This window comes from Phalangium opilio, unplaced genomic scaffold (assembly GCF_054372755.1).
Source record: "Phalangium opilio isolate 3A_F unplaced genomic scaffold, DU_Popi_V2 ptg000113l_1, whole genome shotgun sequence".
NCBI classification, from domain to species: domain Eukaryota; kingdom Metazoa; phylum Arthropoda; class Arachnida; order Opiliones; family Phalangiidae; genus Phalangium; species Phalangium opilio.
In genome coordinates this window covers 2,075,985-2,102,201 of record NW_028324209.1, presented here as the reverse complement: position 1 = coordinate 2,102,201, position 26,217 = coordinate 2,075,985, and the positions used below count along the sequence as shown (strand labels likewise).

General features: G+C 37.2%; 4 protein-coding genes across 5 annotated transcripts in view; 2 read left to right on the top strand and 2 right to left on the bottom strand.

Annotated features, from left to right (window-relative positions):
- Positions 1-2,240: 2,240 nt before the first annotated feature.
- LOC149623263 (deubiquitinating protein VCPIP1-like) lies at positions 2,241-4,304 on the bottom strand. Its single transcript, XM_089853348.1, has 5 exons — positions 3,778-4,304; positions 3,570-3,647; positions 3,315-3,510; positions 3,122-3,253; positions 2,241-3,053 (listed from the first exon to the last, which is right to left on the bottom strand). The coding sequence occupies exons 3-5, from the start codon at positions 3,337-3,339 to the stop codon at positions 2,983-2,985; spliced, it is 228 nt and encodes a 75-aa protein (XP_089709474.1). The 5' UTR covers positions 3,340-3,510; positions 3,570-3,647; positions 3,778-4,304; the 3' UTR covers positions 2,241-2,982.
- Positions 4,305-4,901: 597 nt separating this feature from the next.
- On the top strand, positions 4,902-10,240 carry l(1)G0020 (RNA cytidine acetyltransferase l(1)G0020). Its single transcript, XM_089853339.1, has 13 exons — positions 4,902-5,265; positions 5,383-5,744; positions 5,816-5,907; positions 6,367-6,495; positions 6,558-6,729; positions 6,790-7,302; positions 7,762-8,571; positions 8,703-8,777; positions 8,837-9,142; positions 9,209-9,419; positions 9,477-9,874; positions 9,928-10,070; positions 10,128-10,240. The coding sequence occupies exons 2-13, from the start codon at positions 5,637-5,639 to the stop codon at positions 10,228-10,230; spliced, it is 3,060 nt and encodes a 1,019-aa protein (XP_089709465.1). The 5' UTR covers positions 4,902-5,265; positions 5,383-5,636; the 3' UTR covers positions 10,231-10,240.
- Positions 10,241-10,246: 6 nt separating this feature from the next.
- Positions 10,247-17,759, bottom strand: LOC149623261 (dynein axonemal intermediate chain 7-like). Its single transcript, XM_089853341.1, has 17 exons — positions 17,598-17,759; positions 17,389-17,473; positions 17,189-17,274; positions 16,837-16,941; positions 16,550-16,687; positions 15,117-15,191; positions 14,984-15,049; positions 14,610-14,862; positions 14,177-14,329; positions 13,945-14,107; positions 13,753-13,859; positions 12,683-12,765; positions 12,256-12,456; positions 11,607-11,678; positions 11,402-11,545; positions 11,203-11,307; positions 10,247-10,470 (listed from the first exon to the last, which is right to left on the bottom strand). Exons 1-17 carry the CDS (start codon positions 17,613-17,615, stop codon positions 10,333-10,335), a joined length of 1,992 nt encoding a protein of 663 aa, XP_089709467.1. The 5' UTR covers positions 17,616-17,759; the 3' UTR covers positions 10,247-10,332.
- The window catches only part of LOC149623260 (uncharacterized), a 60,728-nt gene continuing 45,143 nt past the window's right edge, over positions 10,633-26,217 (top strand). Inside the window, exon 1 of one of the 2 annotated variants that reach the window (XM_089853337.1) lies at positions 10,633-10,806. The gene's annotated coding sequence lies outside the window, so the exon portion shown is untranslated. Of the gene's footprint in view, positions 10,807-19,223; positions 19,523-26,217 lie in introns of those variants that run through there. The other variant, XM_089853336.1, reaches the window with a different exon arrangement.

Here is a 26,217-nt window from a genome sequence, read left to right as displayed (position 1 = left end):
AGTAATTGAGCAAAATGTTCCCCTCCATAGGAATAACCTTAGACCCGTTTTTGGGGGTGCATAACTCATGTTCTGCTAGTGCTACGACGATGTCCTTTGAGTGTGTTATAGAACAATTTACCCCCCATCCAACCATTGTAAAAACTTGGGGATCGAGTAAACAGGGACCGAGTAATTGAGCAAAACGTAAAGAAACAAACCCCTCCATAGGAAATGCTTTAGACTGTACTTTGCAGGCTCGTAACTCTGTTTCTACTAGAGATACGGGGATGTCCTTTGAGTATGTTATAGCCCAATTTGCCCCCCATCTAACCATACTAAAAACTTTGGGCTGCGACAAAACAGGGGCCGAGTAATTAAGCAAAACGTAAAGAAACAAACCCCTCCATAGGAAATGCATTAGACCCGATTTTGGGTGTTCGTAACTCATGTTCTGCTAGTGGTACGACGATGTCCTTTGAATATGTTATAGACATATTTACCCCCCATCCAACCATTGTAAAAACTTGGGGATCGAGTAAACAGGGACCGAGTAATCGAGCAAAATGTTCCCCTCGTTATGAATAACCTTAGACCCAATTTTGGGGGTTCGTAACTCATGTTCTGCTAGTGCTACGACGATGTCCTTTGAGTATGTTATAGACATTTTTACCCCCCATCCAACCATAATAAAAACTTTGGGATCGAGTAAACAGGGACCGAGTAATTGAGCAAAATGTTCCCCTCGTTATGAATAACCTTAGACCCAATTTTGGGGGTTCGTAACTCATGTTCTGCTAGTGCTACGACGATGTCCTTTGAGTATGTTATAGACATTTTACCCCCCATCCAACCATAATAAAAACTTTGGGATCGAGTAAACAGGGACCGAGTAATTGAGCAAAATGTTCCCCTCGTTATGAATAACCTTAGACCCAATTTTGGGGGTTCGTAACTCATGTTCTGCTAGTGCTACGACGATGTCCTTTGAGTATGTTATAGGCATTTTTACCCCCCATCCAACCATAATAAAAACTTGGGGATCGAGTAAACAGGGACCGAGTAATTGAGCAAAATGTTCCCCTCGTTATGAATAACCTTAGACCCAATTTTGGGGGTTCGTAACTCATGTTCTGCTAGTGCTACGACGATGTCCTTTGAGTATGTTATAGACATTTTTACCCCCCATCGAACCATACAAAAAACTTAGACTATACTTTGCAGGCTCGTAACTCTGTGTCTACTAGAGATACGGGGATGTCCTTTGAGTGTGTTATAGACCAATTTACCCCCCATCAAACCACTGTAAAAACTTGGGGATCGAGTAAACAGGGACCGAGTAATTGAGCAAAACGTAAAGAAACAAACCCCTCCATAGGAAATGCTTTAGACTATACTTTGCAGGCTCGTAACTCTGTTTCTACTAGAGATAGGGGATGTCCTTTGAGTATGTTATAGTCCATTTTGTCCCCCATCCTACTATACCAAAGGTTTGGGGTTGCGTCAAACAGGGGCCGAGAAATTAAGCGAAATATTCAAAAACATGCCATAGAAATAGCGTCACACCCAACTTTAGAGTCTCGTAACTCTGGTTCTACTAGACATAGGGGGATGTCCTTTGAGTATGTTATAGTCGAATTTGTCTCCCATCCAATCATACTAAGAACATTGGGCTACGACAAACAGGGGCCGAGATATTAAGCAAAATGTTCGTCAACGTATGGTATCGTCTCACTTATTGTTATTATGTTACTTATGATTTTAACACTGAACTTTGTAGGCTCATAACTCTCGTTCTACAAGAGATACTGGGATCTCCTTTGAGCATGTTATGGTCCAGTTTGTCCCCCATCCAACCATACTAAAAACTTAGGGCTACGACAAACGGGGGCCCAGTAATTAAGCGAGGCTCGTAAGTCTGGATCCACTAGAAGCGCTATAGCCCATTCGATAGGTAATTAAAAGCAGATTCCTCTGTTGGTAAAGGAGTTAGGGGCGAGCGAGTTTCAACGATGTGCACTTTTGGTTTTTCTATCTATACACTTTTGATAAAATTTCTTCAGGATAATGTAATTACTTTTCTATTTAGTATCAACTTTGCAAGCCAAATACTTGTTAATTCCTCTCAATCCCGTTTCAAAGGGCTAAGTAATTAATTGTCTGAAAGTAATTAATTAAGCTAACTTTGGAGAATTACGAATTAAGTTTTTAAAACGCTTATTTATTGTTGACGGGGGAAGTTTGTAAAAATGCACTGAAACTAAAAGACGCCTTCTTTAACATTTTATTCACAAATTTAAACAATTGCAACGGCTTAAAAATTTAAACAGTTTATTAAATTTAAAATATTTTACGTAACCATTAGGTGGCAATTTACATTAAAATTCATTACATTAAAAAATAGTAATAATGATTAAATTAACGCAAAACAATTAATGGAATGATAAAAAGTTATAATTAATTGAAACAATAATATTTAAATAAAGATTAAATTAACGCAAAACAATTAATGGAATGATAAAAAGTTATAATTAATTGAAACAATAATATTTAAATAAAGATTAAATTAACGCAAAACAATTAATGGAATGATAAAAAGTTATAATTAATTGAAACAATAATATTTAAATAAAGATTAAATTAACGCAAAACAATTAATGGAATGATAAAAAGTTATAATTAATTGAAACAATAATATTTAAATAAAGATTAAATTAACGCAAAACAATTAATGGAATGATAAAAAGTTATAATTAATTGAAACAATAATATTTAAATAAAGATTAAATTAACGCAAAACAATTAATGGAATGATAAAAAGTTATAATTAATTGAAACAATAATATTTAAATAAAGATTAAATTAACGCAAAACAATTAATGGAATGATAAAAAGTTTTTTTAATTTTAAAAACTTAATTTTAAAAACTTAATTTTAAAAATTTAATTTAAAAAACTTAAAATTTAATTTAAAAACTTAAAATTTAATTTAAAAACTTAAAATTTAATTTAAAAAACTTAAAAATATTCCCCAAGCTTTAGGTAACAGGCTTCTGTGCAGTTTTGGCAACGGAGCTATTGACAAAAATGATAGCATTTTCAATTTTATGGCTGCCACTTAAAAAAAACAATGGCTTCCCCACCTTCCTTAATTCCAACTAAAGGAATGTAATGGTTTCGAGCCGAATTACTCCAAGCGATACAGATAGGCTTGTTTAAGACTCCGTCTTTGTCTCTGCAATTAGTAGGCTCGACAAAAGCGGGCAAGAATGAAGCTAAATAGTGTTTGCATTTCATGAACACTTGGTTACGCGGCGTTTTCTATGAAATTCTTACCAGAATAATCCCCCAAACTTTGCATACCCGCCACTGAATCTAACAAAATAATTGGTCTTCTCAAAATATTTGCTAGACCAAAGATATGTATGTTTCGGAGTCCTAACAACTCTCCATCGGTTGGAATAAATTCCGGATCACATTCATCTATGATGGCACTCCATTCCCTGTCTTCGACAAACTCTTTAAAAAGCTCCTAGAAATTATTAACTACTGTTAATAATTGATCAGTCTTATATATTACATCAATTATACTTTGTATTTTGGAAGTAGAGGTATAAAATGACGTCGGATGTTCTTTCCCTCCCTGACAAACGCCCTCTCCCTATCTGACTGATATTAAAAAGTACGTTGCTTATTTACCGTCAAAACAAGTAAACATTAAACAATCATCTCATCTGGGCCACCGAAGCCTTGGCTTAGTCATCCGCCGCTTTATATAGTATTAACTTATGAAACTTACCCACGGGGCCACACGACGTCTTTTAAACAAACTAAATTATAGCACGCTTAACTTTAAATGTTACTTCGTTAAATTATTAAACAAACTTCAGCAGCATCTGAAGCTGTATGGCTATTTATAGCCCTAGCTCGTCATTAATAAAACGGAGCAAAAAAAAAATCTGACAGTCAGCCTGATCGCCCTAGCGGACGAAAAAATTATAAGATCGTGATTGGTTTAAAATTTCGAAGATAATTTGAAAAAAAGCGGGAACGTGGAACCACGGCCAACTTGGCCGTGGCTGGGAGTAAATGAAAAAGGTGTGCTAGTATCGGAAGGGGTTGTGAAAGAATAGACAGGTGATCTGGAATAGTTTAAGAAAAAGTGTGCCAGTTGTGCTATCGGAAGGGGTTGTGAAAGAAAGTATAGGTGTGCTGGGAGTAAATGAAAAAGGTGTGCTAGTATCGGAAGAGGTTGTGAAAGAAAAGACAGGTGTGATGGGATAGTACAAGAACGACTTGAAGCGTAAAATAAGCGAAAAACATTAATTTTTTTTTTTTTTTTTTATTTGGTTCCTTTACTTTGAAAAATGAGTTTGAACGATTTAAATTTGGCGTTTGAGAGTGGCTGATTACCCCATTGGTCTAAGTGAAATGAGCGCGCTACCTGGCGTTAGATTCTCGAAGCTGAAAAGGTGCGCCTTTTCTCTAAGCCTTGGCACGCCGCCTTGAGTCGATGGAGTCGACGGGGAAACGAGTCCCTCCCGTACCGGTTGTGAAAAGAAGGTGTGCCGGCGCGGCCCCGGATTTCCAGCTACCGCAGCCTACTGCAAAACTTACGCTAAGCTTCGGTCTTTCTGGGAATATGATGTTTTTTTTTAGGATTTTAGTAAAATAAATTCGTTCCTTCATGTTTTTGTTGATTTCATTAAAATAAGTGTGTACCGGCTGTGTTGGTTGACTTACTTCAGTGCTTACTTTAATGCTTATGTTAATTGTTTGTATTTGCGGGAATTAGCAGTGTGATAAAAATTTACTTATAAGTTTTTAGTATGTGCGGGGGGCATATTGCATTGTGATAAAAAACGACTTCTGAAAGGCGATGCGAAATAGGTATTTTTAGGCGTTGTGAAAAGTGTGCTCTTGTGTAACGTGTGCCTTTTAGGGTCCATCTTCCCCTCTAGTAAAAAAAGCTAGACCTTATTTGTCCATAAAAAGGGGGTATGAATTTTGACCCTCCCTCCAAACCTAGGCGAGCCAATGTAAACAATAAAGATGGCCGCGAGCTACCAACGTTCAGGAGGGTTAAGCCTCGGTCTTTTGTGTATCGACTTCCGAGTGACGGGAGTTTCTCAACGGTTTGCAAATCTTATTTAAATTTTTATTTTTACTATTATTTCTATTTATATTAATTATAATATGGAAAATATTCAAAGAATTAAGCCGGGAAAGAAGAAAACGGACGCCTTCTTTAAAACACGTGACGTCAGAGATTGTTTACTTTGGCTCGGTATGCGCGAAAATTGTGCGCGGAGCACTAGTACGCTTATGTCTAGGCCCTAGAGGCCTAGTCTCTACTCCTTCTACAATACACATCCGTGTTTTTACGAACTAATTCGAATTTTAGGTGCTGGTGTATGCGAGGTGAAACACTTTTACAGGCGCTCATAGGAATAGCGAGGGAACGTTTGCCCCTGAATGCAGGCTGCCTTTTTTTGCCTTTACGTATTTTGATTGGATAATCAATTGTATCATGTGTGCGGCATGAACCAATGATTCGTCAGGATTTCCTTCGTCTGCTTACTGAAAATCTCGGCGGAAAGCATCGTGCTACACGTGTTTTTTGAGAATTTGTCTAATTTTGACTTAAAATTAAATAAAATGGTACGTAAAAAGATTGATAATCGAATTAGGGTATTAATTGAGAATGGAGTTGCGTTGGGACATCGATCTTTTTTGGTTGTTGTTGGTGATAAAGGCCGAGACCAGGTAAAACACTATATAATTACTAAGCCTAACCTATGTATATCTTTAAGTAATTAAATTTAAACTAATTTTAGGTGGTCATTTTACATCATATGCTTTCGAAAGCGGCTGTTAAAACTAGACCCACGGTTTTATGGTGTTATAGAGATAAATTGGGCTTTAGCACGTAAGTTTGTCACCTATTTATAAACCAAGGATATCTTTAACGTTAGCAGAAGTATATAATATTTCTCTTCGAGAGAAGTGTACCACAAAGCGGTGTAAGTGTAACGTCATTCTTCCCAACATCGGAACATTTGGAGCAAGGTTACTAAACCGAATCACATACGCGGTAAATAGTTCCCTCATCATTTCTCTATTAGTGCTTCACTATTTTGCAAAACGCGTTTGAGGATTTTTGTCCCACCTCATGATGAGGTTTGTGGGTTGATTGCTGGGGATTTAGTGCCAAACAATTATAAAATTCACCTTACGGTGCGATGCCCATCTGAAGTTTGATGAGCGTGAAAGCAAACTAAAAGGGTGAGCCTGGGAAGAATGACGTTACATAAGTAAAGTATCAAGAGGATACAGAGTGTCATCCTTCTTCTATTATCCCCTTCTGACGTTAGTTGAATGTTTATAGGCATAGACACAAACGCATGAGACTTCTTCAAAAGAAAATGAAGAGTGGAGGTGGTAAAGTCGAAGTTAATGAAGATGAACCGTTTGACTTGTTTATATCGGCTACCAATATTCGTTTTTGTTATTACAAGTAAGCATTCTTAGATTAAATGGTTTGGTAGTAAAAAATCATAAATGTGTTTTAATGTATAGTGAGACTCATAAAATCTTGGGTAACACCTATGGCATGCTGGTACTCCAAGATTTTGAAGCTATGACCCCAAATTTATTGGCCAGAACAATAGAAACAATTGAAGGCGGAGGAATGGTGGTTGTTCTTTTAAAGACAGTAAATTCCTTGAAACAGCTCTACACACTGAGCATGGTACATTGATATTAACTTTTTTAAGTTAACTGTTAATATAAAAAAAATCATGTATTTTAGGATGTACATAGCCGCTATAGAACTGAAGCTCATCAAGAAGTAGTGGGAAGATTCAATGAACGTTTCATCCTTTCCCTTTCATCTTGCAAGAAATGTTTAGTCGTAGACGATCAGTTGAATATTTTACCTCTTTCTTCGGAAGTGGCTAACATAATCCCAGTTGTACCTAAAACGAAGGAAGAAAGTTTAACAAAAGAGGATAAGGAGTTAGCTACCTTGAAAGAATCATTGCAGGATACTCAACCCGTTGGTTCCCTCGTCTCTTGTTGCAAAACCTTAGACCAAGCCAAAGCCGTCCTCAAATTTGTTGAAGGAATATCTGAAAAGACTCTTAGGAGTACTATAACCTTAACTGCGGCAAGAGGTAGAGGAAAGTCTGCCGCATTAGGGTTATCTATAGCCGCTGCTATTGGTTTTGGCTATTCAAACATTTTTGTCACTTCACCAAGCCCTGAAAACTTGACGACATTGTTTGAATTCATTCTAAAAGGTTTTGATGCCCTTAAATTTCAAGTAAGTCTTTATTATCAAATTAAAGGAAAATTTTAAGTAACATGACATTATACCTTAAAAGAAAAATATTAAATAAATGATCTCTTATTACAAAATAATTAGCATTTAATTAGTCTTAAAAACAAGGACTACTGCGCCATCCGCCATTGCTTTAGTGGCGTCTGCTAAATCGAAACCTTTAACCCTGCCTGATTGGTTGAATTCTCACAGGCTGACAGAGGTGGGGTGGGATGGGGTTCTGGCTAGCAGACGCCACTAAACCAATGGCGATGCAGTAGTCCTCGTTTTTAAGACTAATTAAATGCCAATCATTTTGTAATAAGAACTAGATTATTTATTTCTTGTTTAATATTCTTCCTTTTATATTTATAATAAGGCCATTCTTTTAAGATATTAATTTGTTATGTTACCTGAGCTTTTCCTTCAACTTTGGTTTCAGTTAATTTGTTCTTACTTTAGGAACATTTGGACTATGAAATAGTTCAATCGACAAACCCAGAGTTTAACAAAGCTGTAGTTCGTGTGAATGTATTCAGAGATCATCGTCAAACTATTCAATACGTTCACCCAACTGATGCCAATAAACTTGGACAAGCTGAGCTTGTTGTTATTGACGAAGCAGCGGCTATACCTTTGCCTTTGGTGAAGAATCTATTAGGACCGTATTTAGTTTTCATGGCCTCAACAATTAATGGCTATGAAGGAACGGGACGATCTTTATCCTTGAAACTAATTCAACAACTTCGAGAGCAAACCTTCACAAATACGACGCAGAAAGGGAAAGCGTCCACTTTAACTCCAACTGGTCGAGTTCTTCACGAAATAACCTTGGAAGAATCAATTCGTTATAAAAACGGAGATGACGTTGAAAGCTGGTTGAACAAACTCTTGTGTTTAAACGCGACAGTCACCGCGGTTAGTTCGGGATGTCCTTTACCAGCCGATTGCGAACTCTTCTATATCAACAGAGACACTTTATTCAGCTTTCACGCTGCTTCCGAGATGTTTTTGCAAAATTTGATGGCCCTCTATGTCGCTTCTCATTACAAAAACTCTCCAAACGATCTTCAAATGATGTCTGACGCGCCCGCTCATCATTTATTTTGTCTTTTACCTCCTTGTCCACCCGATACAAGATCCCTCCCTCAAGTTCTCTGCGTTATTCAGGTCTGTTTGGAAGGAGAAATATCAAAATCATCAGTTATTCAAAGTTTATCTAGAGGAAAGAGAGCATCGGGTGATCTAATACCTTGGACAGTCTCTCAACAAGTAAGCGAATAACGTTTTGAAGTTTTTGGTTCATCTTTTCTTGAACCAAGTACTTGAACTTAACAAGTACTCGCGCACCACTATTATTTTTTAGTAATTAAGTTAGTTAACGCGTAATTATCTGTTCAAAGTTTCAAGATCACGATTTTCCAAGTCTATCAGGTGCTAGGATCGTCAGAATCGCGACACACCCTGATTATCAAAAAGTATTAATTAACCTTTGATTAATTTTAATAAATTCCGTCGCTAACGAGTTTCGTTTCAGATGGGATACGGTAGTAGAGCCCTACAACTTCTACAAGATTTCTACGAAGGAAAAACTAAAAGTTTAGATGAAGATGAACCAATGTCTACCGAAGAATCTGGTATCAAAACTGTAGATGATATGGAAGTGGCGCTTTTGGAAGAAACGGTGAAACCTAGAAGCGCTTTGCCGCCACTTTTACTGAGGTTAAATGAAAAGAAACCGGAAAGATTGGATTATTTGGGAGTTTCCTTTGGATTAACCGGACAACTCTTAAAGTTTTGGAAAAGAGCCGGATATGTTCCAGTTTATTTACGTCAAACCGCTGTAAGTTTCTGGCAGTGATAATGTTAATTAAGTTAAGTAACTGAATTAGATTGTTGTTATTCGTAGAATGATCTTACTGGGGAACATAGTTGCATCATGTTAAAGCTTTTAAATGAAGATAATCGTATTAGTGATGATGGAAAATGGTTATCAGCCTTTTGGTCTGATTTTAGACGCAGATTTTTATCTTTACTATCTTTTCAATTTCGGAACTTTAAAGCTCAAACTGCTTTAGGGATTTTGCAAAACAAATTCAGCTCCCAAGCTGTGAAGAAAGGTTAGTGAGCTAATTTAACGCTTAATTTTAATTCTTAATTAATCAATTTTAACGTAGACTTAACAAAATCTGAACTGGATATGTTTTTCACCGCTTACGATCTAAAACGTTTAGAAATGTATTGCCAAAATATGTGCGACTATCATTTAATCATGGATTTATTGCCAACAGTCGCTAGACTATATTTCCTCGATAAATTAGGCGAAATTAGTCTCTCCGCTATTCAGTCAGCCATTTTAGTTAGTTTGGGACTTCAACATAAAACTGTGGATGAAGTTGCTTCCGATTTAGATTTGCCCGCCACGCAATTGTTGGGTTTATACAACAAAGTTATTAGAAGAATCACGACTTATTTGAAGTCCATTGTTGATAAATCTGTAGAGGAAACTTTGGTTAAACCAACAGGGCCTACAAAATTAATGGAGCCCTTAGCCGTGTCACTTGACGACGAGTTGGTAAGTTGAGAAATTTAAATTTTATATATTAGATTAATATGTATATTTTACAGGAGGAAGCGTCAAAGAAGATATTAAACCCACCTAAGAAGGCGGTTATCGATGCTAATTTATCGCAATTTGCCATTAAAGGTTCGGAAGATGATTGGGAATCCGCTTTGCAAAGGCCCGGAAAAAGTGTTGTTACCATCAAAACGTAAGATTTTTATATTAAAGGGTTTTTTAAGTGATTTTAACTGTGTATTTAAACCAGAATCGCTACAAAAGTCGAAGAAAATGATTCTTTATTGGAGGAAGGAGGTAGCGGTAAGACTAATAGGCCTAAAAAGAAATTTAAGAAGTTCAATAAAAAATAGATCAAACTTGTCTTGTTTGTATTTTATTCCACCGATTTTATTGGGGGTTTTTTATTTATTTTAAAATTTACAATAATTTAGGTAAAACTTAAGTTTCCTGAGTTAAGAGAAGCTACAAAGTCTTGTTAGGCTTAACAATGAAAATACACTATTGTAAAATTCGGGTGTTGCCGTTTTCAACTTCTTTTTTAATTCTTCTGAACTTTTATCCAGGATTAAATGGTATAAATCGCCGTGAAACTATTAAATATATTTAGATATTTGCATTATGATTTTGATACGACAAAGAATGACGTAACAATAACGTATTTCAAATTTGGCGGGCTCTGAAAATGGCGCGAAAACTGGGTAGAGGGTGCTGTATTCGCTGTTAGGAAAAAAACCGCGTAAAAAGTTTAAAATGGCGGATAGAGTGTGCGTGATGTGAATGTATCCTTTGTTTTACTCCGGTTTCGGGTAATACGCGAAGTTAAATCCGGGTTAATCGGTATTTAATGTTGTTTTGGCTGTCATCGACGAGGGAAGCATTTAAATACAATCAAAATAAAGAACTGGAGGATTTTCCGAACATTTGATGTAAGTTTACGTTTTAAACTCATAAGGTTGAACCTGCTACAAGCCTACAACCGGCAAAAGGTTTTCGCGAGTTAAGTTTGCATTAAGTGTATGAAATATTGTTAATTTTCATTAATTAGGGGCTCAATTATTAAATTCAATTAATATTCAGCCGTAAAATTAGTTTTAAAATTGAAATAGCTTTTTTTTTTTTTTTTGCCTAAAATATTGTTAAGCCTTGGCTTTGGGACGGTAGCCATTTTACTTTTACCGTGCCCCTAGATGATGCTACTCTCGTATTCATAGGTCATGAACTCATGACTTTGTGCATAGCCACCTGGATCACTTGAGTCGTCGGACATAGCGGTGGCTATGCTTAATGATTAATTAGATTGCAAGTGACGTGATTATACTTACGGCATTTGGATCAACAATTTCCTCGACGTAGCTTTGATTTACGTCCGCGCAAGTCACTTCGTGACAACGATCTTTTTTAATCGAAACGAGGAAATCCGTCGGGTCCTGTTGAACAAACAAATATTATTGAATTAAGGAAACAATGGCAATGTGTAAAGCAAATTTAGACCTAAAACAAACGCGAGACCATATTATTTACCTTATTTGGATCACTGCTAGGTTGACTACATCTGAAAACGATACAATCGTTTCCCGCTGTACTATTCCATCTACTAAAAGAGAAAGTGTATACCCAAGCTAGTAAAGCCAAACAATGATATGTCCAAGCTTCTATAGGCGACTCCTAAATAGTTAAACCCCAATTAAACGGAAAATGAAACTTGTAATTAATTATAAACAAGAACCTTTGGTTCCATTCCGATATATTTATGAGCCGTGCCTTCGGGTTGAATATTAATTCCAATTTTGGCCAGCTCCTGAAACATTTTAATGACTATTTTAACGATAATTAATATATTTTTAAAGGAAAATAAGCTACATCACCACACATATTGACTTATCGATCCCCTTACTTTCTTGAAAAGTTTTCGCGACTAACTCTTGAAATTTCGTAGCCTAGGGACTTGTTCGTAGATAACCTAACAATACCTAGCGATATATTATAAAGTTTGAACGAAAGTCGTGACGTTGGACATTTGCCTTTTTTTAAATATTTACACCAACTTTAAATAGTTTCAAAAGGCTCGACCTTAGCCCTATTTGAATAAGTTTCGCAACTGGTCCACCTTTCTGGTTAAAATAAACGCCAGAGGAATATTAAGGAGATAAGGTATACCCATATATTTCATTTAAAATTCTAGTCTATCTACAGACTAAACCACCCAAAGTGTTAATATTTGACTCGAGAGTGCACGTTGGTACTCCCTCGGGTTACTCGAGAACAATTCCAGAGCACTTCCTCTAGAGTCTAGACATACCCTGGTCAAACTTGTCATCCATTTATTCCATAGTATCCCCATGCATCTTTTTTTTCTGGCTTATTTCGTTACTTACCCCTAGTAATCCCTTGGCCACTTTCCAATCTTGACCAATATGCGGGAAAAGTCCGAAAATGTTCTGGTCCCCGTAATGCAACTCTTTCAGCTTGCACAAAGAGTCTTTAATTAGAATGACCAGATGAACTAGCGGTCCCGTAATTGATAGGGTACCCACTCTCCCATCATCGGGTGTCTCCTCGGTTTCTAGAACCCAGGACTGACGTAGTGAGGTTATAGGGAGAAGGGGGGGGGGGACGGGATGAAAAAGGCAAAAGGAAAGATAATATTCACCATCCGTTCTAGCTCTTATTTATTATCCAAGAATTCCTTCTTAGGCGTAAAAAAAAATCGGGGGATCGGGGGGGGGAAGATGAAAGGGATGATGGGGAAAGGAGGGAGGCTCAAGAGCGAAGGGATAAAGAGAGAGAGGGAAAAATCCATACTTGGTATGGAAGGTTTGGATGTTTTCTTTGGACAACACCGAGTATTCCAAATTCGCAAAGTTTGAATGATAGGCAACCCTTGTCTGAAATTAACGTCGGGAGGTTTTTTAAAAATTGAAAGTTATTACGTAACTCCACGCTATCAAGAACCCATATTAATAGCCGAGAACATATGAATAGCAATATTAGGCTTGGCTCGTACTTTTACTTGCCAATATGCCATTCCATTAATTCCAACAGAGAAGCAAACGACACGGGAAGGGAGGACGCCTTCTTGGGTTATTTGCCTCGCGCCAAGAGGCACCGCTAGAGGCAGTGCGAGTTGGCTAGCCGCCCTCTGCTTGTAGAGAACTCGGGCTCCGTTTAAGAAAGCGACCTCACCCCTGTGCGTTGGTGATCATTCTATCATTGAATCATGGATAAAGAATGCGCGTGAGGAAATTTGTTTTCACGCTATAGGATCGGCAACTCCCTATCTCGAACGACAGCTTATTCTGTATATACTCTGTTACAATATCGGTTGTCAGCACGCTCAAAGCTAGGTTACATAGAGACCGAGCTTTGTACGTGCTGTCAAGAGACGAAAAACTTCAGGATCTTCAGGATTTAAAATATCCGCGAGTTTTTTAGCTCGAGTGCACGGACCTCTAGGCCTTAGTTTCAAATACGTGTGAAATTACCTATAGCCTACTACACGTATTTGAAACTAAGGCCTAGAGGTCCGTGCACTCGAGCTAAAAAACTCGCGGATATTCTAAATCCTGAAGATCCTGAAGTTTTTTGTCTCTTGACAGCACGTGCAAAGCTACGTTACATAGAGAAACAGCTTTGCGCGTGCTGACAACCGATATTGTAACAGAGTATATACAGAATAAGCTGTCGCCCGAGATAGGGAGTTGCCTATCCTGTAGAGTGAAAACGAATTTCTTCACGCGCATTCTTTATCCATGATTCAATGTTCTCAAACGTCCTATTTGGGTTCTTTTAAACTTGTTAGTTTGACGATGATCATTTGTTCCAGACTTCTTTTTTTTTAGTGGGAGGGTTTTGTTCGCATTTATAAATTTTACCTTCTTCGTATTTTCCATCGAAAATACTTCTAGTTGTCCAGTATTTATTTTCATCGTCCCATAAAGCCGGATTGGGTTGGTCTAAATATATCACGTTCTTGGGAAGCCTTGAATTTATAGATATATTAATAATAATCAATCGATGACGGCAAAGGCTTAGGATTTAAACTAACTTTAAAGCGAGTAACTTACTTCATTATAACTTGTACGGTTTTAGCCATTTCCTGATCGTACCTCCTGACTTCCGATTCCGTGTATTCAGCCGCTTCCGCCGGCTTCATTCCAGGGGGTGGAGGTTTGGCGGGAATTACCACAACCCTGTAGCCAACGTGGGATAATTTGGCCGGAGTTTCGACTAATTAATGGCAATGAGAATTTCAGAATTCTCCCCTGAAAATTCGATATTTAGGCTTAGCGCTAATACTTTCTTGTATTTTCCATCCTCCGCTGTATACCGCTTGAGGTGGCAACCAGACTAAGTCGCAATGTATTAAACCCCCAATGACCGCGTAAGCTTCCGGGTCTAATATGACGGGCATCGATTCGCCCCCTTCTGGGGATGGTGGTGGTGCAGGCGCTAATTACCAAATAAGATTACAATTAGGCTTCGTTCAGAATGGAATCGTTCAAACTTAGCTTAATTTTATCCCCTCATTAACCTAGCTAGTCATTTTATAAATACAATTTCACCAATACGATTGTGCATTTTCTTGCTGTTAACGAATTATTTTATCAAAATAAAAACCATGATAATCTATATTTTCCACGGAATAATCTAAGTATCATCAAAGGTATCAAATTTCCCCAAGCCCTGACCTAAGGTAGTGCGAACAAGGATGGGTGTTTGACCTTTTTACCTGCGTCTAATATTTCTTGCGTGACCCTGCTATATTTTGAACAGTGATCGAAGTTGGTGTACATGAATCTGACAGCGCACGGGGTCAAAACCAATTCTTCTGGCATTTCGAATTTATAGCCCAACTCTTGAAAATTGTGACCCTTGTATCTCGGGTTTTGGGTCATGTTAGCCCAAATGGAAATGGATACGTCATCGGACGTCAAAGACTCGTGAGTCGTGAAGGTGGAGGAATCCATTAATTCGCTAGCATTCTTTGAAATTTGTCAGACAAGGAAACTTAGTTAAAATTTACCATTTCCAAACGGGTCCGGTTCACACTAAACCTCGTGTGAACGGTCGGAGCTTTGATTTAAACTTAATTATCTCACTAACTAATAATAGATGGTACGAAGCCTGGTCCAATTTCTCTTGAAGCGCAATTTCCAAATCTCTAATTGACTAATTATAAAAAAATAAATTCTTTTATTAAGAAATTAAAAATTTCGCAAAATTAATCAAACTTCACATTTTTCCACGAATTAATTAGCTTCTCCGGAGCATCCGCGCATTCAATTAGCGCCATATTTAATTCGGCTAATAACTAATTAACGATAAACAAGAAAACCTAATTAATTATTGCGCAATAACAAATCAATAATTACGTCAGAAATAAAGATATACAGGGTGTTCCCAAAAGTACTTGGGTGGGTTCTATAGAGAGCTTTCGGATGGGATAGTAGTACGTCACACCCTCCGAAGTCTTACCTTTGTTCTGGTAGCCATATTGGGTGGTCTCAGCTTCATTCCTGCTTTAAAGGCCGACTTCCATCGAAAATAGTTCTGGCGAACTGAAGTGAAAACCGAGCATCGAGACTAACAATGGAGCGACGGTGCCGATTTTCGAATCCCCGCTGGGGTAATAGATGGAAGGGTTCTAGCTAACTGAAAGCCGTGCAATGCGGTTCTAGCGAACTGAAGATACACAATCGAGAATTTCCTTCAGGGGAAATTAAAAATTCGAGAGGAAATAAATTTAAAAGGATGTCTATTGTGTATCTTCAGTTCGCTAGAACCACATTGCACGGCTTTCGGTTAGCGAGAACCCTTCCATCTTTTGACCCAGCGGGGATTCGAAAATCGGCATGGTCGCGCCATTGTTAGTCTCGATGCTTGGTTTTCAGTTCGCTAGAACCCTTTTCGCTGGAACTCGGCCTTTAAACCCACCAATATTGCAGCGTAAATTATGTGACAAGACTCAGCTTCTCCTCCAACTGAAAGCTCTCTATGGGCGATTTTGAGTCGAAAATGTTCCATGGCATTTGCCTTAAGTTATTATTGATGTCTTTTACGGGTGACCCCTTAAATTTAAGTAAGAAACTGAAAGCCAATGCTAATTTAATGAAAGGGACATCGGTAAAACACTCTAACCATAACGGTGTCCTTTATAGGGCAAAATGTCAAAGAACTGTTTCGACTCAAAAACTCCCTCAGAATCCACTGTACTTTGGTATTACCAGAAGTGAGATGAGACTAGAAGTATCGAGGTAACCAAATTCTTCACTCGGCGAAAGTGAATATTCTTGATAACAAACCAACGGTTGGCCCTCTGGTGGCGGTTTCTGAATTTTCCCTCCAAAACGTGAGACGCTCGCGGTGGTAGATGGCCGAACTAGATTCAAGGAGCCGCGTCCGTGTTCCGCCGCTTTAGGTTGAGGGGAAGGGGGTAAGAAATTTTTTTGGAACTCGACCAGTTGTTTTTCTCTCAAGCGTAGGCGCGATGGAAGCGGCATAAAATCCTCAAATTTGTTCACTAGTGCCAGGATCTATTACCAATGCTAGAGCTCTTTACTTCTAGTCTCATCTCACTTCTGGTATTACCAACATTTTTGGAACACAGTGCATCCTTAAAATTATTTCTTAATAATTTGGAGTTTGCTTGGAAAATGAAACAAACTGAACTGAGAGACAGATGGGAGTCTCTTTGAAAACGCTTTCAACGTTTTCCTCCGTGTTATCCATCCATCTAGCAATGTATTCGTTAATTTCCGGGGCTTGGAAGGCATCCGGTAAATGATCTAGTCTCAAAAAGCGATCCCACTAGAGTATACGAGGGAGGATGGAGATGAAATTGGAGAGAGAGAGAGAGAGAAAGAGAGGATGAAAATTGAAAAAGGGGGAAAAACGAAAAATAAGATAAAAAAGATGAGTAGAATCTCAAAATTTTACCGCGAGATAATAATCAATACCAAAATTTTTTCCCATCTCTCCGAGTTGCTAATTTTAACTTTAGATCGAAATTCTTCTAGAATATTCTTAGTTTCTTGATAATGTTCGCTTCTCTTACGAATTTTCTGTTAAGATGTCAAGAACGTTTTAGTTATTTATTAAAATTAATCCGGACGACATTTTCCATGAAAAAATATCCCTCCCCCCCCCTTCCTTTTGGCGTTTGTAAAGGTTTTATGAACCTTACAACGCACCTCAGTATTCCTTTAAATGGAAACTTTTCACTACCCTGGTCCCCAATTTAAATGTATAATTTTTTTTACCCCAAGAAAAAAAATCAAGAAATAATAACGAAAAAAAAAAAATCGCTACTTCTTCTTTCTCTCTCTCAATTTTCTCTTGTCGGGCTTTTGCCATCATTTCGATTTGGAGACGTTCCATCTCTATTCTCTCCCTTTCTTTAAAAAAAGAAAAAAAAAAGAAAAGAAACCCCAATTTAAATATTTAAGATCACTACAGAGAGTTCCCGCCAAAAAGTGCCGCGCATACTGTAACAAACAAAAAAAGGGCACCTTCTTTTTCGCGCCTTTTTTTCTCCTCTTCATTTTGTTGTCGAATCCGTTCTTCTCTCTCGGCTTTGGTTTCTTTCTTTTTAACCTGTCACGTGATATTTGCGGCGTCAAAAAGGGAAGGGGTTGATTGTAAGGTCGAAAGATTTAAATTTAATATATATTAAGAAGTTCGAATTAGGGAAAAATACCCCCGAGTTTTGTGACAGTACCATTTTATTAGGCGGCATTTTATCTCCCGCTCGTGCTTATGCCGGCGCGCGCTTCAGGAAGAGTAGAAATCGGAGAACACAAGCCGTTGCTATGGAAACGGGCGGGAAAAAGGCGAATGGCGCAATATTAAGGAAAAATACTCGAAATTAACGACTGCTTCCCTCTTTTATGCCCATTATATTTTTATTTTTAAACGCGGTCATTAAGGTGGGTCTAAATTAAACAATTTGGTATATAAAAAGTTCATCCATTTTCATCTAGCTCATTTCATGATAAAATTTGATGAAAATCTAGATTTTAACCTATTTATTTTAGAAACAAAACGCGTTAGTTATTTTGAATTATTGCAAATGAAAATTTAATATTTTTCATATAAAAATATTACATATCAAATTTACGTGAGTAAAAACACTCAGTTTTGGGGGATAATTTATGATTCTTTGTTTGAATAAATTAAATATAACGCGGTAAGGTGCTCAAATGTTTAAATAATTGTCGCTTTATAGGAAATAGTTCGTGAAAAAATGATGATGCTAAACCATCCATATCTCGTAACAACGTATTTTGAAATTTAGTTGGGAAAAAAATATATATATATACATATTTTGTTAACTCAATCCACGCGTGACGGAGTAAGGAATATTTTTTTCTTATTTTTAAAGAATTCATACGTAGAAATAAACTTAATTTAGATTTTCTTGGTTCAACCCCCCCCTCCCTCCCTCCCCTCCCCATACTTGTGTATTTGCTCCCCCATAATATCTCGTATCCTTAAAGACGACCCCCATAGACTAAGTATTCCCTACACGAGACGAAAATTTCTCATTTCTTAGTCTTATACCATCTTTCAAGGGACTATGAAACCATGGCATGTTTTTATGATTATTATTATTTGAAAAATACTTTATAAAATAATGAATATTAGGGAACTATGTTTCTATGTACAATATCAGAAAAAGATAGAAGCGACACGTAGAATATTTATGAAGCCGTGAGGATACTGATGATGAGTGAGATGCGACACTCGGGAGGAGCGTGTATCTTATTCATTTATAGCGCTATCTCAGTTATGACGTCAGTGTCTAGGTAAAACGTCACAGGATTAACTTTGGCAGTGGGCGGCCATGGTTGGTACCGTCCCGCTATGGTTCTATGGGCAAATAGCATGGATGACGTCACACTAAGGCTTCTGAGATAGCTCTATTGACGTCATCATGGTTTAAACATGGCGAGCTTAGTTTAGTAACCGCCCACTTCTCGAAGTATCATCCTTACGCAGCACGCCTAGCCTTAAATAGTGATTTCTGAAATTAAGTTTAGAATGACCTTGATATACTACAATCTTAACTATCCTCTTGCTCATGGATACCGTGGACTACTTTTGTATCGACAAAGCTACTCGCTCGAAAGGGTTTACAAGATGTTGACGTTGATTTCATTGCGCCTTTAGAGGAGGCAAGAGGCTCCCTTTAAGATGGGCGATGTTGACCTCGATGCTAAACTCTGTGTGATGGCGATTCCGCCATGCAGTGCGCGCGAGGGAGAGAGAGGGCGCCCCTATACGGGCGACTGAGGAAGTAGGCCACCTGCGGTAGAAAAATCTTCCAGGGCCTTTTCTCGTGGCGGAGATAAAGCAGTCAGCTCAGTTCGCTCCAAGATAGTGTACATTCTCTACGCGCCAAATTTTAGCGCGTTTTCATTCAAATAACATATTCTGACGTTTAGGCTTCGCGAGAATCGCTTGTTTTTTTTTTTCGTTACAAAACTTTTTGACCACCACGCGCGAGTAATCGAGATCCGCGTTCGCTTGTGCTTTGGAATTCTAACCTAAATAACCGCGGCGGGAAACCAAAAGAAACTAATTGAATTCAACACGGGGATCTAAAAATTATAAATATATCCAGTTTGTTCCTCAATTTACAACGTGAGTTTTAACTTATTTTTAGAAGTTGAGTTGTTTTTCTTAAGGTTTGAAGTGTGTTATTAATTTATTGAAAATGGGCAATTATTTGTGGATAATCAATGTTCCGTTAAGCGTAAGACTGATGCCCAGGGGCCCCAGATATTTTGGGGGTCCTTGTATTCATTGTTTTATTCATTTTCGGACCCCAAATAGGAAATATATCTTAGAAAAAGTTAAAAATTAGCAAATATTTCTTGCTATTTTTTTAGAAAACACAAAAATTATTTGACATAAATTATTAGTTACCATGGTGAATACAGAGTAATTGTTAAATTACAGTATGTGATAAATTGGTACAGCGGTATTCGGTAAATTACCCGACTCGCATCTCCAAATTTAAGTTACGATTCTTAAATCTAATTTCATGCTAAATTTATTATATTTTACCATCAAATTAAATATTAGTTCATAAAGATTATGATCAACTATAGGAATATTGATGAATTGGGGAACATACCAATAGAAATCAATACAAATTTGGTAAGGGTCCTTCAGCCTGGGCTATCCCTTTTACTGTAGATTTTTGGGGTTATGCCAAAATTTCTGGGATCAAAGGATGCTAGCGAAGTTACCCTCCAACAAAAAATAAACCAACTGCGATCAGAATCCCTAAAAGGAGGGGGAGGGGAGGAAGGTCCCCCCTTCCAAATTGAATTAACTGGCTTTTTGCATCTTTAAGTTCCAGTTGGTCTTCTAAAGGAAAGCCGGCCCCTTTTGACCCGAGTGATGATTATAAATAATACGTAATGTTGTTATCTTTCGTCGAGTATTTCTTAAGTATAATTAAAATAATTAATGAAATATAATTAAGAGAGAAAGACAGGAAAACGGAAGATAACATCAGTTGTTATGTTAGGAATTATTTTCATAATCTCATGAATACTTAATTGAGGTTGGAAGTATTTATTTAAGGAATGAACTTTGACCTCGAATATCTCGATCTACTTATGGAATTTTTAAAATAGGGCTTTTTCACTTCGTAGAAGGCTTTAAAATGTCTCACTAATTAACAAAGAATTATCCTAATTAGTTATTTTATCGTTGAGAAATTAGTTTGACCCCATTACAAAATTTTGATGATAATTTTAATCATAGATATATATTTGAAAAGGTAATATAGGAAGCCATAATTTCGCTTGAAATTTACCTGAAGTAATTTATTATTCAATATTCACGAGGGAGTTTAAATTAATTCATGGTCGTAATAAAGGAAGGAAGATTGAAAGATTAATATCTGTCTTAAAATAATGTTAGTTTATAATGACAACCAGGAAAAACCAAACTTATTTATTTATTCCTCCTTGAGATTAGTGCGTATATTTCAATGATAAATACAATGTTTTTTTGGTTAATAATAAATTATGAGTCACAAAAAGCCTTTTTTACTCAATTTTCTATTTTTCTTAATCATTTTGTTTTCTTGAATTGAAAATTATCGCTGGTAATTTTTTTAATTCATATTTTTCTGAAAAGGAGGATTGATACCATTTACGCCAGCCATTTACTTGGCCCCCTGGTGTAAATGGTATCAATCCTTCTAGTCTGAAAACATAAAAATTCGACCTTGATTTTAATCTAAGACTTAAATTCTACGTACATTTCGTTATCCCTTTAAAATAACAAAATATTACCATGGATGAAAAATAACCCATATTGTTTATATTTAACCAACGATGCGTACTTATCATACTGCGCATGACCGAACGGAAACCCCCGTTTTAATCTAATTATTCAAATATTTCCCATATAAAAAAAAGAATTGTTTATTCATGCTTAAAATAGCTACCGTAACTTAAGACCTGGAGAATATTAGGTCACGTGATGATAGTAGTTAAATATTTGAACCCTTATAATTTTGACTTATAATATTTAGGCAAATATTTTGTATCAGGGTTCCTACAAATATTTGGAAGCAAAAACCCATAATATAATTTGTGGTACAGGACAGGAAAATACGTCATTTGTGTCAATTTAAGATATTTTTATATATTAAAGATGTCATTTTGCTTCACCAGTTGTCCCCTTTTGGTTCCTACTTAAAAAGATTTTGAGACGAAACATTAATGGGTATATGGACAGCAAAGACTCTAGTTATGGCTTCTTCAAACTAAAGGACTGGTAACATCAAGCCCTATCTAATGTCTTTGTATCCACTTACCGGCTTCAATGTGCCGTTTTAGTCCTAAATCAAACCCCCCCCCCCTCCCGTTTTGAAAAGGGTCCATTGACTTTGTAAATATCGTATGAACCCTTAAATTTTGAAAGCCCTCATTAGATAACCGTTTAATTCTATACTCTATAGCTATAGTCGAGGCCCCGGGGGGGGGGTGCTCACCATTTTAATGATGGAGCCCCTATGCAGGCCTTGAGATACTTGTCACGGTATCCTCTATAGCCAATAAATTAAAACCATCATCAATTCTCGCGTATGCTATGAACTATAGCCCTCGTGCTGTACTAGCTTATATAATTCCAAATTGGAAATTATTGATTCGCTTTAGTCTGCCGAACGCCACTATGCGTGGTGGTACCATCTAAAATTTCGTTACATCAACCCCATCCCGGAAATGGTCTCGTTTCTGGAACAGAACAGGGTAGTATGAGATTCTATCTACAAGTTGACTCGAACGTATCGCCATTATATTTAGATTATAAATCTGTAATTCCAAGTTTTTTTTCATTGATGTCTCAATGGGGGAAGTCTAGAAGGCCATAGTTTGAAGTATCGTTGTTAATACAAGCTAGGTGACTTCGAAGCATTGTTATTAAAGGGATGTACAATGCGTTATGTTGGGGGGACACGGGACCAGTCTAGATGCTGAGACTCTTTTTAACGCGTTAGTGTTATGCAGGGGTAATTTCAACTTAGGGGTTTAGTATAGAGAAATTAAATGGAGTAGTTGCAATAACTTTAATTGAATTGAAACTAAATGAACCATTTGGTAACCGCTGTTGGTACGACATTTCGAACATTAGTATCATCAAGAAGTGATATCTAGTTTATTAGGGAGAAGGTATATATTCGCCACATTTCCAGCTTTATCCCAAGTCCAAACGTAGGTCCGGAGTTAATCCCCGCCGCCTCTAAATTACAACCAGCATGCATCCCATTGGTTCTTGAAAACTCACGTCAGCGCGACGCGAATGACGAATATTACGTATTTTCCGACTGAGGAGAGGCGAAATAGCCTGGCCTCCTTTTACGTCCCCCCTTGTATTTTGAAAGGGGGACTGGGACTATGGCGTGCATCTTATACCTTCTCCCTAATGAACTAGATATCGCTTCGTGGTACCATTTAACGTAATGGGTTAAGAACCCATTCTTTGTAAGTCCGCGGTGATCAATGGCTTTGGTGGTTCCTTTTTAAACCCCGTACAAATTATCCTCGCAACTTTATTGGTGACTAGGGAAAATTTGCACCCTGTACAAAGAAAGATGACTTCTGTATTCACTCTGTAAAGTTTTTCTACTTTTTACCTTATAGGAAATATTATTGCGGATATTTTAACCGTAAATATCCTGTTTATGGGGTTTTAAAAATATACCGTCGTCGGATATGAATATGATGTAACATATATATATATATATGAGTAGTAGTTCCTCTCGAAATTTCTGTGGTTACGGTTGCGTGATTTCATTGATATGTTTTTCTAAGAAATCTTTGGATTTTTATTTCTTCAACTTCCTAGGTAAATTTTTATTTGGAGAAAAAAAAAATGAAATTTGTTTTTGTCGGGTTGAAGTTTTTTATTTATTTTTTTTTCCAAGAGATTTTGAAATATTTCGAATAATTTCTTTAAAAACTGGTAACAAAGGTTGTCTGGGTTCAAATGTAAAGGTTGTTTGGTTAGTTTTTCTATCCGCCATTTTATTAAGATGGCCTCGTTTCAAACAGAACCTTTACGTACGTTTCTTTTACAGATCGTTAGCACCATTTAAATGCATACAAACTTTATACTGCAAGGATCGTTTTTTATATTTTTTGGTCTTCTATATAAATTTATATAACTCTTATTTTTTTTCGGGGGGAGGGGGATATTACAAACATTAAAATCCCCTGATACAAAAGGTAAAAAATTTAATACATTCTTATTTTCCTTCACGGAACAAAATAAATAAAAAACTTCTTTAATAATTTCAAATAAATATTTTTAATAAATTGTAAATAAACTAATCTATTCAAAATGCCTCTAATCAGAAGATCTCTTTAGTGTAAACAGAAGTGAGATGAGTACTTAGCTAACCAAATTCTTCACTCGGCGAAAGTGAATATTCTTGATAACACAAGAACGGTTGGCCCTCTAGTAGCGGTTTCTGAATTTTCCCTTCAAAACGTGAGACGCTCGCGGTGGTAGACGGCCGAACTAGATTCAAGGAGCCGCGTCCGTGTTCGGCCGCTTTAGGTTGAGGGGAAGGGGGTAGGAAATGTTGGAACTCGACCAATATTTTTCTCTCTAGTGTAGGCGCGTGGGAAGCGGCATAAAATCCTCAAATTTGTTCACTAGTGCCAGGATCTACTATCAATGCTAGAGCCTTCACTTCTAGTCTCATCTCACTTCTGGTGTAAATAAATTGCTATAAAAACTTCATTTTGTTAATCGGACGTTTTTTAAAAGGTTTTAGTTGCATTTCTGGTGGCGTTTCATCACTCCTTTAAAGGCAAAAGCAGAAAACCTTGGATGTTAAGAATTTAGTGTTAACTTACGTAGGTAGAGAGTAGAAGAGGAAGGAGTATGTATACGTAGGTTTTCTGAAAATCGACGCTTTTTTATAGAATGGAAACAAACCCCCTTTCCGAATCAGCAAACTTGGCTGTAAAATTTATCCCCAATCCAAATATACGGGCGCGCGTTATTTTTTTATTACCGAAAAATCCAAAATACCAAGGGATTATTTAATATTTACGAAAGGAAGGTTTAGAATTCTGTGGTTCTGTCGAGGGGCTAATCACTAAGGTTTCCATCAAGGGTAGGAGCTTCAGCGCAATCAAAATTACAGCGTCGGTGACGGTCCTCTCTCATTTCCTATAAATACCTTCTTATACATTTTTCAATCGGATTTTTATACACTCCGAAAACTTTTATAAATTTCCAAAAAGTTTGCGTTTAACTCTTTAGTTCGTGGAATTTCTCTCTCTCTCTCAAGTCACTTTGAAATTCTAAATTTGGAAACTGCCGGGTCCGTATTGCTCACGTTTCTCTGAATCTACGATTTTCATACTCGTTAGTTAAAATTCATTTGGGAATAAAGTGTAGGAAGGGATGTGTAATTTTATATTTAGGATGAATAATTCTAGGTTGAAGTGCAAAGAGTATTTTCTGACTCGTGATTCAAAATTTGTATTGTAGGATGGATACAGTTTGATCGTAATTTAGAGTTATCATAGTATATACTTTGAATGTCCGGGGGATTTTTGGAATATGTCTGGGGGAGTTTTCTACAAATTAAATAATTAAATAAAAAATTACTTTAGACGGTTTGCCAGTTTAAGTCACAACATTTTGACGTTTCTAAAAAAAAGAAAATGCTATAAAAATTTGGTCAGGGAAATTTTAAAATTAAAAATCAGTGGCAACGGTTGATAATTATTTTCTCCATATTTAAGCTCAAGCTAGAGTTTGTTTTAAGATTCGGGTTCAAGTCTAGGTCATGACCCCAGGTAAGAAATATCGCCTCTTTATCTTGAGCCTTCACGCCAACTATTTTGAGTTGCAGGGAAGAGGCGCGTAAGTTTTTTCCCTGCCTCTGATAATCCCAACGAGAGTTATGATGGAGCTAGGTATCAATTACGGTTCAAGATGGATATTATTGCCAACGCCGTCTTTTTATCGACCCCTTGATTGTTGTAACCCCAATTATTTAGTATTGCTGGAAAGAGGAGACTGGGCGGGGCTACTGCATGAGCAAACACTATTTTCCTTGTATCGTTCTGGGAGTGTTACGTTATCGTAAACTCTCGCGTTTCTCAACGTCTGATTGGCCTAAGCTCGAGTATTACGTCATCAGAAGTTAATAACTTGTATCCCGAGGGAAGTATATCGCTTTAAAATTGTAGGTCGAAACATGGTTTCTATTGATATATTCATTTTTCTACGCTCTTTCGATTAAAATAGAACCAGAAGTGAGATGAGACTAGAAGTGAAGGGCTCTAGCATTGATAGTAGATCCTGGCACTAGTGAACAAATTTGAGGATTTTATGCCGCTTCCCACGCGCCTACACTAGAGAGAAAAAAATTGGTCGAGTTCCAAAAACATTTCCTACCCCCTTCCCCTCAACCTAAAGCGGCCGAACACGGACGCGGCTCCTTGAATCTAGTTCGGCCGTCTACCACCGCGAGCGTCTCACGTTTTGGAGGGAAAATTCAGAAACCGCTACTAGAGGGCCAACCGTTCTTGTGTTATCAAGAATATTCACTTTCGCCGAGTGAAGAACTTGGTTAGCTCAGTACTTCTGGTCTCATCTCACTTCTGATAGAACATATTCCAGCCCGAGGTATCCCTTTAAATCTGTAGCAAAGAGAGAAGAAAAGATAAAAAAAATCTCAAATTTCCTAAATCCTTAGGTAATTGGCTATTCTTTCCCACGTGACCTCCTTTTTTTTCATCCGTTACAGCCTCTCGTGCATCCAATCGGTTTTTTAATCCCTTCATCAC

Excerpts from the sequence above, each read along its gene's own strand:
- LOC149623261 (XM_089853341.1), bottom strand. Across the intron at positions 16,942-17,188 it reads TTGAGAGAGAGAAAGAAGAA|AAAATTCGTAAGAGAAGCGA; the intron begins GTAGCGATTTTT and ends ACATCTTAACAG. Across the intron at positions 15,192-16,549 it reads AGACTCCCATCTGTCTCTCA|TTATTAGCCGAATTAAATAT; the intron begins GTTCAGTTTGTT and ends ATCGTTAATTAG.
- LOC149623263 (XM_089853348.1), bottom strand. The coding sequence starts at position 3,339 with ATGCAAAGTTTGGGGGATTATTCTG. Across the intron at positions 3,254-3,314 it reads AAGTTTGGGGGATTATTCTG|CTTCATTCTTGCCCGCTTTT; the intron begins GTAAGAATTTCA and ends AACACTATTTAG. Across the intron at positions 3,054-3,121 it reads TTTAGTTGGAATTAAGGAAG|CTCCGTTGCCAAAACTGCAC; the intron begins GTGGGGAAGCCA and ends TTTTGTCAATAG.